The sequence below is a fragment of the Zingiber officinale genome, chromosome 7B (assembly GCF_018446385.1).
Source record: "Zingiber officinale cultivar Zhangliang chromosome 7B, Zo_v1.1, whole genome shotgun sequence".
Lineage (NCBI taxonomy): Eukaryota > Viridiplantae > Streptophyta > Magnoliopsida > Zingiberales > Zingiberaceae > Zingiber > Zingiber officinale.
In genome coordinates this window covers 61,196,629-61,211,671 of record NC_055999.1, presented here as the reverse complement: position 1 = coordinate 61,211,671, position 15,043 = coordinate 61,196,629, and the positions used below count along the sequence as shown (strand labels likewise).

The 15,043-nt window shown below is 37.0% G+C and overlaps 1 protein-coding gene across 1 annotated transcript; it reads left to right on the top strand.

The window, feature by feature from the left end:
- The first annotated feature begins 1,874 nt into the window (after positions 1–1,874).
- LOC122005839 (protein NUCLEAR FUSION DEFECTIVE 4-like) lies at positions 1,875–5,557 on the top strand. Its single transcript, XM_042561062.1, has 2 exons — positions 1,875–2,391; positions 4,166–5,557. The coding sequence occupies exons 1-2, from the start codon at positions 1,936–1,938 to the stop codon at positions 5,333–5,335; spliced, it is 1,626 nt and encodes a 541-aa protein (XP_042416996.1). The 5' UTR covers positions 1,875–1,935; the 3' UTR covers positions 5,336–5,557.
- Positions 5,558–15,043: the final 9,486 nt, after the last annotated feature.

Below are 15,043 nucleotides of genomic sequence, written 5' to 3'. Positions count from 1 at the left end.
CGAGTGCTGAGAGAATGTACTTGGGGTAAACACTAGGTTTCGGGTTTACCAGTCGACTGATGTATGTACCAGTCGACTGAGGAGAGAACAGAATATTTTTGTTCTCTCAACCGAAGTGGACCGGTCGACTGATCCTGGCACCAGTCAACTGGTATCGAGCCGTTGGAGTTGTAACGATCGAATTCCACAGAGAACCAGTCGATTGGTAACAGTAGAAACAGCTTGGTTATTTTTCCCAAGCTCTATATAATGGAGATCGAGGTGGCTGACTTGGGTGACGAAATTAGAGATGGTTAACCCCTAATAGAGTCTCCCATGCTAAGAGATAATCCAAGAGATCTTGATCAACTTATGGTAAGGTTTCTCCATCGACAAGGAGCATTGAGCTAGCCGAAGTTTCGAGGATTAATCCACTGATGGATTGAGGGACTATCCACCTTACTGACAACTATGGAATAGGAGTCTTAATCTTCAAACCATGTAAATCAATGTGTTAGAGGTTTGATTGTTTTGTTTATTGCCTTTAAGTTTTAGTTTTTCTTTATTTGTTTTGGTACTTCGTTGCGCTAACAAACGTAGGAAGCTAAGGGAAGAAGTGAGTAATCGGTTATTCATCCACCTCTAGCCGGGCATAAAAGGCCCGACAAAGCTAAAATATGAAATATTTGAAAATAGAAGCCAAAAGCTAGAGTGTTTGATGAACAATTACTTTCAAGCTTAACTGTTAGTTAAATGACACCAATATCCTTAAATTATATAAATTAATATTTTTTAATTATCTAACTATAATTTTGATCCACTATTTGTTTATATAATTATTATTATATTTTAAATAAAATTATTTTTTTATAATAAAAATATAAAAATTATTAAAAAATTATAAATAAAAAATGATAAAATTTATATAGATACACAAAAATATGTATACAAATTTTAGAAATATAAATTATATAAAAATATAAAATATTTTTAAAAAATAAAATATCATAAAATTATAGTGATAATTATGTAAAATGATAAATTTATTAAGATAAAAAAAAATATAGTAATAATTATGTAAAATAATAAATTTATTAAATACATAAATGTACTTCTAACTTTTAACTTTTAAATATCAAATTATAGAACTAAAAAAATATTAAATTCTTACTTCTAACTTTTTAAATAAAAATTATAAAAACTAAAATAGAAATTATATTCGTAAACATTTAAAAATACTTTTATATAATTAAAATCTAAGTTCTACCCAACACTTGTTTATTAACTTCGAAACCAGACCTATCCTGTAATTAAAATCTAAGTTCTACCCAAACACTTGTTTATTAACTTCGAAACATACCTATCCTGTCCAAGGAAAAAAACGCTGCTCTTGCTTTACCTACACTAAATAACATACAGTAAATTAGAGAAAAATTTCCAATAATCATAACTCCACAAACATATCTGTGACTGTGTAAACAATATGTTGTTACTTAAATACATTTTTTATAATTAATTTCATTATTTTTATGCTTAACAATATTGATAAATTATCGAAGAGAGAGTTGGCATCCAGCTGTCGCAAACAAGGATTCAGTCCAAGCCAACTTTTTTTGAAGATCTAATCTGGCCATCAGAACCGTTCAATTAGCGGACCCCATCGTGCCCATAAATTGCAGGTTCTTCTTGGACGGGAGAGTTGGCATCCATCTGTCGCAAACAAGGATTCAGTCCAAGTCAACTTTTCTTGAACATCTAATCTGGCCATCAGAATTGTTCAATTAGCGGACACCATCGTGGCCATAAATTGCAGGTTCTTCTTGGACGGAAACCATCCAGTGAATGCGTGTGTCGTGCTACAGCGTCTGCCAAAATAAGCAAACACAAAGTTGCCACGTAAAGAAAGAAGACGCAATAAGAAATGCAGAGGCTTCGAGAGGCGAAAGCTACAACGCCATGCCAATCGCCACCGCCACCTCGGGGCGGAGCAAATGGGCGGCGATGGCCGCGAGCACGTGGATCCAGTGCTCCACCGGCGGATCCTACTGCTTCGGAGTCTACTCGCCGGCGCTGAAGGCGTCGCAGGGCTACGATCAATCCACCCTCGACTCCGTCGCCTTCTTCAAAAACATAGGCGCCAACATCGGCGTGCTCTCCGGCCTCCTCATCTCGTCTCCTTCCGTTCACGAGCGGCCTTGGATCGTTCACCTCGCCGGGGCGGCGCAGTGCTTCGTGGGGTACTTTTTCATGTGGCTCTCCGTGGCCGGCTACGTCGCTCGGCCACCGCCGGCGCTGATGTGCTTCTACATGCTTCTGGCGTCGCACGCCCAGACGTTCTTCAACACCGCCAACGTGGTCACGGCGGTCGAGAACTTTCCGGGGAGCCGGGGAACTGCAATCGGCATCATGAAGGTAATCGATTCCTTCCACAACTTTAGGGATTCATTTAGGATTTTTCTTCGATAGAGATCGATGTTGCGATTATATACTCGAACATCATGCAGGATATCCTTAAATTCTCCTTCTCTGATTTTGATTCTTGAATCAAAGATTGACATTCTAGGGATCGAAAAGGTCAAATCGACAATTATATGAGCAATTTGATTAAAATTTTCACTCCATTCCGACAATTCTAGTGTTCCGGTTTGAAAATCTCATTCTGGCATAAAGAATGTTGACGTCGAGCCTTCTCTTAGATTTCTTATTTCTTGCGGAGAGTAACAAACATGGTTCGTAGGGAGTTGCCCCGGCGAGAGATGCCTCCTTGCCTTTATAGAGAGATCCCTAGCGACTCCTCTCATTCAAGGCTCATTAAGAGGCGGGGGCGCTGGGGGCGATTATGTCGGATACTGCCACATAACTCCCTGATGACCGGGTCAAGGGTCCTCCGCCCTTACTTACCATCCGCATCATTTAGTTTCATATTTTTTTTTGTCTCTTTAAGTAAAAACCACGTTTTCTACCTTCTCAAGGTCATGGCTAAAGATGATAACTTGTTCTGCAATATGACTTAATCACTTTATTGGCTTTGTTGGGGGACAACATTTCTTCGTAAACTGGAACAGTTTAGTACTTATGAACACGTTGACTTTCAAATGATAACTGTAAAATTCCATGTTTTGGTAAGAACAGGAACAATTTCGTTTTTTATGCACAGAAGTTATTCCCCTTGATCAAGTATAGGAGCTAAACTTGAGTAATCTTGTGCAAAACTGCGCTTGGTACCCTCTCAATATCTCTGCTAAAGATGATAGCTTGTTCTCTAATATGATTTAATTCCAATTCATCAACTTTGTTGTAGGATCACATTTTTTCGTAATCTTTAACAGCTTTCAAATGATAGTCGTAAAATTCCATGTTTAGGCAATAACTGGAGCACTTCTTTGCTGTACAGGATTTGTAGACTCGATGTTGATTTCTCTTCGTTGCTTATATATTTGCTTTACAGGGTTTAATTCCCCCTGTTGATTTCTCATAAGCCATGATATCGTTTTCCCTAACGATTCTAGTAATAATAGAGATCTAGATGAATAGGAGAATCCATTTGCCCAATTCACATTTGCTGAATTATAGCTCGGAGCTGAAACATAGGACTTGCCGATCCAAGCTTCAAGCAAATATTACTAACCTTATTAGATTATTAGTAGCAATCTTGTATGAGTGTATTGATTGGATCATCTTTTAGCTTTCTATTAACATCTAGAATAATGATAGTTAACCAAATTTTAACGAGCTTTAACAAGTAAGATAATCAACGTGCTTAGGAGAATGAAATATAATTTCCCAAACAGCTCAATAGGGATATTGGTTATTAGACCTGATGGTTGATTGATTAAGGATGAATGTTTATTATAATGAAAATGTTGTATTTTGAATAACCTTTAAATAATGTAATCCCGCACTCAGGATGCTCAAACAAATGGAACTATGCTTTATGCGTGTGTAGCGATACACAAATAATATCTATAATACTACAAACGTTTTGCCTTTTCCCTAAAAAAACAAGAATGAGTGTGGCGGCATAAGTCATATTTCCTAAGACCAGAAGATCTTGATTATAGTTTGTGATTCTTTTGGCCCACTTATTAGCATGTTTGTCCTGACAATCCCTCTTTGAATAACCAAATAGGTGTCTGAGTTCATTATCATCGGCATCCTCAAGATCTAATGTCTTTTTATTGTGCAGGGTTTTCTGGGTCTTAGTGGAGCAATACTGATCCAGATATATCAGACAATGTTCAACGAAAACCCAACATCTTTCATACTGATTCTTGCATTGTTGCCAAATATCCTCACATTACTATTAATGCCCATTGTTAAAGTTGATCATAGAAAGAGTGTATGCGAGAAGAAATTTCTGGATGCATTTTCACTCATTGCTATGATAGTTGCTGGTTATCTTATGCTTGTTATAATTGGAGAGAGCATACTAAGAATGGGATCAGTAGCTCAGATAGTGATATTTACAGTTCTCATGATGATGCTCTTGTCTCCAACAGCTGTTGTGATGAAAGCTCAGATGACAGAAGCAAAGATGCTTGATGCAGATTTTCTTCATGAAAGAGCCACTCTGATAGTAAAGCATGATGATCCTATTTTACCAAACAGATTAGCTTCTGGGACTGGACATGACCCGTTAGACCAAGATTTGATCCTACTGCAAAGAGGAGACAATTTCAACCTAACACAGTCCATGTTGACATGCGACTTTTGGTTATTGTTTATAGCCATGGCATGTGGCATGGGTTCTGGATTGGCCACCGTAGACAACATCAGTCAAATTGGAGGAGCTCTCGGTTACATGGCTACAGAGACGAGTACCCTGGTTTCTCTATGGAGCATTTGGAACTTCCTTGGTCGATTCGGCAGCGGCTACATCTCCGATTACTTCCTCCATAATAAAGGTTGGCCGCGGCCTTTATTCATTTCGCTGACACTCATGCTCATGAGTGCTGGTCATGCACTCATCTCGACTGGCCTTCCAGGTTCTCTGTACATGGGTTCTGTGCTGGTCGGCATCTGCTATGGCTCTCAGTGGGCACTGATGCCTAGCATCACATCTGAATTATTTGGACTCAGGCACTTCGGCACCATCTTTAATACTATAGCGATTGCAAGTCCAGTCGGATCATATATCCTCTCTGTTAGAGTCGTGGGATACATCTACGATATGGAAGCTTCAAAGTCCTCAGGCGCACACGAGTGCTTGGGCCAACATTGCTTCATGCTATCCTTCATGATCATGGCTTTGGTGACCATTCTAGGTTCCATTGTCGCATTGATTTTGTTCTACAGGACTAGAAGGTTTTATGAGCAGGTTGTATATGTAAAGCTTCAAAGTTCTCTAGTCCAGTAGAATCATATATCCTCGCTGCGAAGAGCTGTTGAAGTTCCCGGGCACGCACAAGTGCTCGGGGAACATTGCTTTCGACTGTACTTCGAAGTTCATGGCATGTGTGAGCCTTCTTGTTTCACAACCTTGTGGGGATGAATAATGTGTATTTTAACTATGGATTCATGAAGGTTTCATGTATATTGTATATTCTAATGCGAGAGGGATGAAGTATCCTTTTAGCCATTTGAATTTTATCATGAATATTTCTTTACTTATACAAGCATAGAGGTGTCGATGGGTCATGCTCGGCCTGGTGATGCTCGGCTAAGGCAGAGATGGCTTGATTCGATTTAGATTTAATTTGGTTTGATTTGATTTAGTTTGGTTTTACTTAGGTTGAATTAAGTTTTGGAGAAAAATTGAAAGTGAGATGATGCAATTTGAATGTATAATTGGGTTGACTTGAATTATTATTATTATTATTATTGACAAAGATAATTTCATTTGATATATTAATTTTTTATATCATATTTATTTAATTCTCATAATTTTTATCAGTCCAATAAATTAATTTTATACAACACAAATTATTAACCTTTTTAGCACATTATTATTTTATTTAAATTTTGACTATAATTTATCTTGTCAAAATGCATGGATCTAATAAATAAATAAATAAATTTTTTCTTGTATAAATAATTCAATAGCAATGAATGATCTTTAATAAATAGTTTTATAGTAATCAAGAAATAATAGTTGGAAAAGTAATCAACTGCCCGTCTAGCTCAGTTGGTAGAGCGCAAGGCGTGGTCGTGGGTTCGAGCCCCACGGTGGGCGATTGTTGCTCATTTTTTCCTATCATGCACGAAACCAGGCCTGTACTGTCCGCTCGCATGATTTCCCACTTTTACCGTTAAGTTTTAAAAATTTTAATATCACCCTTATTTCATGATAACAATATCCATTATGAAACGTCCCTAACTCTCAATTCACTTCTTTAAATCAATTATTTCTTCAATAGTTTTTTTTCCTCCTTGCAAGTGACCGTTATTTAAGGAAATTATATGTTTCCTTTAGCACTAATTAATCTTATTTTTCCTTTACTCTTCAAATTTCATAAATTACACACTACTCTCAGCCATTTACAATCAACTTTTATTTTTTAAAAAAACTATTTTTAAAAATATCTAACTCATAGTTATTCACGAGATCAGATCTTCTATTCTAAGATTCTTATGTCCTCATGTCATTTCATCGATCGAAAGGATTAAATCATATCTTAAGGATGTAGTGCGCATCACAAGAATATCATGGTCGTTTGATCGATGAAAAAATATAAGGACACAAAAAAAAAATTTAATCAGGCTGAGTAACGTCGAGCCTGGGGTGATCGGCCCGACTTCACGGAAGTTTCCCACCAACCACCAGGGGGAATCGGGAAGTACTCATACCGAGCAGCCTAGAATCCCAGCATCCTTTAGTTTCTTGCCCCATTTGAAGGAAAAATTCTTACAAATTCACTATAACTGAAGTTCGAATCGTGAATACGTAGATGATAACTTAAATATCTTATTATTGTACCATAATCTCGGGGATAAAAATAAGAGGACATAAGAATCTTGATACACTGTCTCAAGATCTAATTATTCAATCTTTCCATTGCTCAAACCATCCTTTCTATCTTTGCCAAGAAAGTCTCAATAAAGCATGGATTGTGGTAGAGATAATGTAGTTATTTTTTCTCTTGGATCTTTTTATTATCATTTTTCTTGACTTTTTGCTTTCACATCCTCTTCGTTCCCTATAATCACCTCTTGTCGTTGCAAGGAGATTGAACTTCACACATACTCGAAATCTCGTTGTAGCCTTAGTCTTTATTAGTTCCTTGTAATTACGGATGATGAGATGCAATTATTTGAAGCTTTTAACACTTGTAACGCGTTCAACATTTTTAAGCTTTTATATGACCGTTAAATACTTCTAAATTTAAAAAAAAATCTATAAAATCACATATATGAGTAGAAGATGAGAATTGCGGAGGTATAATGTTACAATAGATATATAGACATATGAGAATGAATAAAATAATAAATAAAAATATTAGAGAGAAAGTTGAAATTATAATTATTGAGAAAAAATTTTCAAAGACACGTTTAAAATAATACGAGCATATACTCAAACGATCAATAAATACTCCAAGTGATGTGAAATTATGACAAATATGTATATCAAACGAGAAAAAATAATATCAAAAAAGACTTGATTAGTAATAATAAAATTATATATATATATATATATATATATATATATATATATACAGGACTGATGTCCTGCGGGACTTCATTTCCGCGCTTGTGCGCGACTACAGAAAAGCCATAGCCGACGTGCCTTATTTCCTTCTTTTCCTTAGCCATTACGTGGCTTATTTGTTTCTTTTATTTGAATTTTATTTTACTGTAATTGTTTCTTTTATTTGACTTTTATTTGGTTTTTGCTTTTTCATAGAACGTCGCGAAGCTCTCTTCGGCAAACCAAAGGGACGAAGCTAGGGCACGCCGTCCTCTCACAGCGAAGCTTTCCCTCGCTGTGCGGTGTCCTCTTCCCTCTAGGGTAGCGAGGCGACGCTCTATGTGCTCAGCAAACTCTGGGCCGCTCTCTGTGCTCAGCAAACTTTCACAACGACGAAGCGAAGCTAGGGCACGAATCTTCCAAATCGATCTCTCTTCGCCAAACCAAAGGGACGAAGAGCTAGGGCTCGCCGGCCTCACCGACGCGGAGCTAGGGCGATCTCTGTCAGCAAACCTTCGACGTGCAGCTAGGGCATGAGGCTAGGACGATCTCTGTCGGCAAACCTTCGACGCGGAGCTAGGGCACCAAGCTAGGGCGATCTCTCTCGGCAAACCTCCGACGCGGAGCTAGGGCATGAAGCTAGGGCGATCTCTCTCGGCAAACCTCTGACGCGAAGCTAGGGCACGAAGCTTCCAGATCGAGCTCGTCACCGCCTCGCGCATACGAGGACACCTCTATGTAAGGCTAAATGATCTTTGTTCATCTATGTTTTCTCGAAAGCTTTGTTTGTTTAAAAAATCTTCTAACTTGATGATAGATTGAGAAAGGTAGGTTGTTGTCCCATACATCCTTGTCCTGTTTTTGCTTGGAGTACCTTTGCCTTTTCATGATTTTCCACTTGACTAAGATAGTGTTTAGTCATTTGACCAAATGCACATAGAAGTGGAAAAAAAACAAATACTACAATACCCTTCTGTAGCTGAAGCTAGCAGTAGTAATTCGGTCTTCAACAGGTGCTTTGCATATTGAGCAGCTATCTCGACACGAGTTTGTAAATCCGGTAGGAAAAATATTTTTGTAGAATCAAAGCAGCTGGAAGAAAGAAAATTAACAGTTGAAACCCAGCATGCAGTTTATAACTATCTGAATAGCATGTTTAGACAATTATAAAAGTATGAGTGATGGCCAGATTACAAATCCTTGCACCTTATAAGAGCAGGATCTAGATCTTGTCTTCTATTTGTTGCAGCTATAATAACCACTAGTATTTCCAAGAAAATCAACATGGATCTTTGTATATAATTACATTTTTCTAATGGCACTAGTATTTTTGTTGTGTATATTTTAACTATTAATAAGTTGGTCACAATATACTGCTTTAATTTGATTAGCTAAAACATACAATACAATGGCCACATGTTATAGTTGCAATATTTATAGTTTATTTACATGAACAAATTATAACCTCTTTATTAATTTATTTTTACTTCCAAAAATGAAGTGTTATAAATATGGTTCCTTAGTCAAATGAAGTGTTATGAATAAAATTTAGTTAATAATAGAGAAATGTTAAATTGAAAATTTATGTTTTGTCTATTGGTTGCATCAATATTATACCAATCAGTTATTTATGAAATTTCTCTACAGTTGACATGTCTCATTTGGATTTCAACATTTTTTCTTTGATAACTTATATTCTTTTGATTCTAGATTTTACAGAAAACTTGCAAAACTTCGACTCTTTATATCCAATCCATGGTAATCATTTCATTTAAGTTCTAATATATTGTCTTTATAAGATTCTAAATGTTGTTTTAAATGTAGGAAAAAATATATGTTGTATTTGTTGGACGTGAACCGGGAATTCATGAAACATGGGCAGAAGCTTCTGATCATGTTATTCGGTTTAAGGGCGCTATACACAAATCTTTCAAAAGTAGAGAGGAGGTAAAAAAAAAGCTTTTGAGGCATACATAGATAAAAAATCTGTACCAATTTCCTTTGCACCAAGTCGAAATGAAATATCATGTGCAACTTCAAGTTCAAGTTCAAGTTCAAGTTCAAATTTAAAAAGAAAACTTTCAAAAACTGAAAAAATTATTAAGTTGAAAGATGCATTGAAAGAGCTAGAACATCAGTTGGATTCTCTTATGATCAGTGATGATAATGATGATGATTAAGCATGTTGTTTCAAGTCGTTATATGAGTTGAATTTCAAACACTAATTTTATTTTGAGTAGTTGCAAGTGTTGTATCGAAATCAAAATGCTACTTTAAGCTAAATTAGTTTCATGATGTGGTTTGTTGCTATGGTAGAGTTGCTATGCACCTTGAGAATTAATGATTTGCATCAAAATATTGTTAATGCAAATAGTTTTAGCGTACTGTATGTTTGCTTGATGGTTATAATCATCTCTTGCAATTGGAAATGTTATCTGGACTGCAATTGGAAATGTTATCTGGAAATAGTTTTAGCCATCGCAGCTTTTATTTACTCTAGATTGTGGCCTGGTATCATTCATATTAATGCAACTAACGACATGGTTTTCTTTACCATGGTATGTTCTCCTTCTTTACCATGGTTTTCAAAGAACCCGTACAGGAACCAGCCTTAGAGACCACTGGGCATGGAGTTTGAATGAGAGTCAAGGAGCAATTTTATGAAAAAAGAAATTAGTTTAAATGGTCGAGGATTATGTGTACCGAAGAAAGTTATAAGGGAGCCACTTTTTACAGAGGAACTACTGTAAGCTGTTAGCGACGTGCAACAAAATTACACCACGGAGAAGTAGAATTGTTCTGCGAGAAGTTTTCATCTTAGTTTTTGATAAAGCAGCATCTTTGTTATTGTTTATGTGGATTAGTTGGAAAGCTGCCATTCTAACTCATGATAAGTTCAAAAATTAGATGATTTGAACTGCAGAAATCAATCAGATCTTAAATGTCATTTATTTTCTAGAGTGAACATACTTTTATATATGTCACGTAACATATCCTTGCAACACACATTACATTACATAGAGAAAAACAAACGTGGAAATTAAAGAACACGCCCAATTAATTATTATAAAGCTTTAGGTTGCTGCATTGCGTCGATTGTATTCTCATCGCATCATCCCATCTTGCTTTGTTGGTGGTCGCGTCATTCCGACCATTCCACCTGCCTGCTGATTTCTTTCCATGTTAAGATGTCATCCTGCATCCATTAATTATATGTATCGATTAACTCAGCAATTAAACTAACTACCTTAATGGGTTGCTCATAATTAATAGATAATAAGGTTACCGATGGTCATGTCGAAGCCACGGGCCTGGAGCTCTCGGTATTCCTGGCACAAGGCGCAGGATTCACACCAGAAATGAATGCAGCAGTCGCAGCACGACGACTTCGGCAAATTGTACTGCGCCCTCATCTTTGATCAGTAAAAGCATGAGTATATCCACTGGCACCCGATCACTGTCGCGATCAGAGTGTACAGCACCCCGCTGGCTCCACATGCTGCACCAATCGTATTCATTTCATCATTGCTATCACCATTACCATTCTAACCAGCCTATAGATTATGGCCTGCTTCAGAACCTCTGGACTTGGATCTACATCATTTGTTTTGAACCTGGACAAAGGTCTCTTATGAGCTGAGGAAGACCTCTCACTGCACTTCATCAGAAAACCGGTAGTAAACAAAGAATCTGGAGTTCCCCTTGCCTTTCTGATTTTCAAAGCAAGTCAATTGAAGATGTTGGTACCTGTGGATACAAAAAATTGGATATAATTAAATTGTTCCCTCACCTCACTGCCATCCAAGTCAATTGAAGATGTTGGTAAATTCATTTGTCTCTCCTTCTATTATTTCCATCCAAGTGGACACGCCAGAAATAGGGAAGCGGGCAGATGCACTGCTTCACTTCCATTCCAATCAATACAAAGAAACATTAAAAAAAAATCCTACAATGTAATGACCCGACCCTCTTGGCCCATTTGGCGACCTCTCATGTCGTCGACCGTCGGCCCTTATGTCGTCGGCCCATTTGGTGACCTCTAATGTCGTCGACCGACGACCCTTGGCCGTGCCGTTACTCACTAGGACTTTCCACCCCTAGTCAGTGGATTTTTGTCTCCCCGGTTACCAGGATTCATAAACTCTAATACTTAAGCCTGGAGGTCTAGAGTTCGAATCCTGGGGGAGGCAAAAATCCACTGGCCAGGGGTGAAAAGTCCTAGTGAGTAACGGCATGGCCAAAGGTCATCGGTCGACGACCCGAGGGTCGCCAAATGGGCCAAGAGGGCCGGGTCGTTACATACAAAAACCCCAAATGATCAGATCTAATATCAGAATGAACATATTTGGTAGATTACTTAAATAACTAGCTTGTATAATAGAAACACATACAGCAGCAAAAGATCGACCAAGGTGATAAAATGCTCGACAGAAGCTATATTAGAAAATCTTCCATTACCGCGGATTCCGACAGTGAGTGAAGAGTTATTGTTCCAAACAAGAGCCCCAGAGTTGGTTGTCCAGAAGGGGGAGTTGTAGTGGCTCGACGGGCAGTGCTGCACCAAATCAAAAACTGAAAAAATAATCAGACGAACAAGAACATGTTTTTGGTGAGCCGTGTCCACTTGGATGGAAATAATAGAAGGAGAGAAAAATGAATTTACCAACATCTTCAATTGACTTGGATGGCAGTGAGGTAAGGGAAAAATTGGCATGGATTCTGTCAAAGCAATCTTGTGCAGACTTTTCTGGTACCTGTGGATACAAACAATTATAAGGCATTGGGTATGATGCACTACAATTCTAGCAAGGGAATCACTATCAATGTAAGTCACATTCTATCCTCTAGTGACAGCCTTTGGATCACCTCAAATGATAGTGAAGAAGCATAACAAAGCAACATATATGCTTTGAGACATGGACAAAGTAGAGACCAACAAAAGTATGCGTTTGGAAGAGAATGAATCATACCTGCCAGCACAGCATTGCCATTGTTAATCAGTGACAAATTCAGCTGCTATAGATCTCAAAAACTTTTAATCAATGTAATTCATACCTGCCATCACAGTAATCTGCACAGCGCATTTTCTAAGTCCCGCAGGGTACAGATAGAGTTACCTTTTGCTGTTAATCTACTAGCCTCAAAATAAATTTGCAAAGACTGACAACAGATGGAGCAATTTTTGATGAAATTTATATTGACAAATTTAAATAGCAACACCCAATTTCCATACAGAAATGCTTAAAGACAGAAATGCTTAAAGAGTTCATAATAGTCTACTCAAAGGTGAAAAGTATGACGCTTGTTTAAATAGATACAGAAATAAGTAAAGAGTTCAAAACAGCCTGCTCAAATGTTTCTGTTTCTGCATCACCAACTCAAGCTTGTTTCTGTTTCTGCATCAATCAATCAACCATTAATTATGCCAAATCTAAATAATGCCAAATATTTAATCCTTGTAAAAAACATCATGGACAAACCAATTGTAGAATGATGCCTACCTGCCTTCGGTCAAATAATGCTTCTAGATCAAATGCATTGAGATTTAGAGGACCCACCTGCTTGCAAGAGAGAACCCCAAGGAAGACCTTAACAATATTTTCATGGACAACTTTAACAAATTTATCTCTACCATAGAAAAATGATACTGAATAAACATAATATTACCCCATTTCTTATTTGTTAACGAATATTGTTAGAACCTACAATAATAAAGACAATTATTAATTTTAATATCTCAATCAATCAATCACTAACTTTAATTAAACTTTGATAGTGTTTGCCTGCTATAGATGTCAATTCTTCTTCATATGTGTCATCATCGCTGTTATGATGATTATCCAAAGTTGATCTGACAATCAACACCATGTCAAATATACACATTTAATAAAAGATGATTTGCAAATAAAATTATCATACAAATGGAGAATTAATCGACACATACCCTTGCTGTAAAATGGGACAATTGCGCTTGTCATGTGACACACCTCGATGTCCACATCCACGACATAACCGGGACTTTGAGGTTAACTTCTCCTTTGATGATTTCAATCTCTTCTCACATCCCTTTGTTCTTACTAAAGAATGATCAATAATATTAGGGGGCTCATCCATAGATTTCTTCCTTTGACCTCTATTGTCACATGTTTTACTAATATTCATCTCTTGATTTTATTGTAAATACAATCCAATTGCTCATCTAAGAAGTTTGTCCCCTCATCGGTCAAAGATGCATCATCAATTAATACTAAAGCTTTATAAGATAACCTTGAGTGTCTTGACATCAAACCCTATCTGGATCATCAATAAAATTTTGCACCCCCAAAGCATATATTGCTCTAACCTTTGCATCTCATGTCCATCGTTTGAGTATATACTTATCAGGCAAATGAAACACCTGGTTGATACGAAAAAAAAGCTAACCTATGCCTGCATGGAATGCCATCAAACTCAAATTTCCTACAGCTACAGGATATGTTATCCCTCTGTTTGTCTTGCGTGAGAACCCTTGGTTTGGAGGAAGAACAACTTTGAAAATTCATCACATGATAAACCACTGAGTCAACTTCCATAGATACTTGTTGCACATAATAACCATGACTCTCACTCATTTCACTTTGAAACTCCACCCATTTTTTTCGTATACAACTTAACCATTTGAGATTCTATTGGCCAATTTGTCTTAATCCTAGGATGCTCATTCATATCAATATGATCTGCAACTAACTCATTGTGTCTTTGGTGTCTCAGTGCCCTATTGAAACGGGTGATAAAGTCCATCAATGAGTTTTTATTTGAGACATATCTCTTGAAAAATGCATGGGAGCCTTCAGATCTCTGACTACTTGACATTCCAGCACAAAATACATGGCTAAAATAAGCTGACACTCACTTATATCGCAATTGATACATCAAAGATAATCAATCATTTTTCTCTAAGTTAGCACACTTGATAACCTCTTCCCATAAATTCTCAAATTCATCAGGTGTTGTAGAATTTCTAATAACATTATTTATACTTTGATAGTAGTCACGAAAAGTCAAAGGATGCAATTTTTCTGGAAATTTGTTCAGTATGTGCCACAAACAATATCGATGCACTATTTGAGGGAAGACTTGGGCAATGCCTTTTGTCATAGCAGGATCCTGATCAGTGATAATCACATTTGGTGCACCTTTAGGCATGACTTCTATGAACTTGTTAAGCAGTCACACAAAAGATTCAGTCTTCTCATCACTTATAAAGCCACAACCAAAAATAATTGTCTGGTGATGATGATTCACTCCTACAAATGGTGCAAAAATCAATCCATATTTGTTGATGTTATATGTTGTATCAAATACAACCACATCACCGAATACACTATATGTCGTTCTTGATACATGATCAGCCCAAAAACATCTACTGAATCTGTTATCTGAATTAGTCTGGTATTCAAA

Bases quoted from the DNA above. Each gene is read 5' to 3' on its own strand.
- LOC122005839 (XM_042561062.1), top strand. From the start codon at position 1,936: ATGCCAATCGCCACCGCCACCTCGGGGCGGAGCAAATGGGCGGCGATG. The intron at 2,392-4,165 runs GTAATCGATTCC...TTTATTGTGCAG, and splicing joins CTGCAATCGGCATCATGAAG to GGTTTTCTGGGTCTTAGTGG.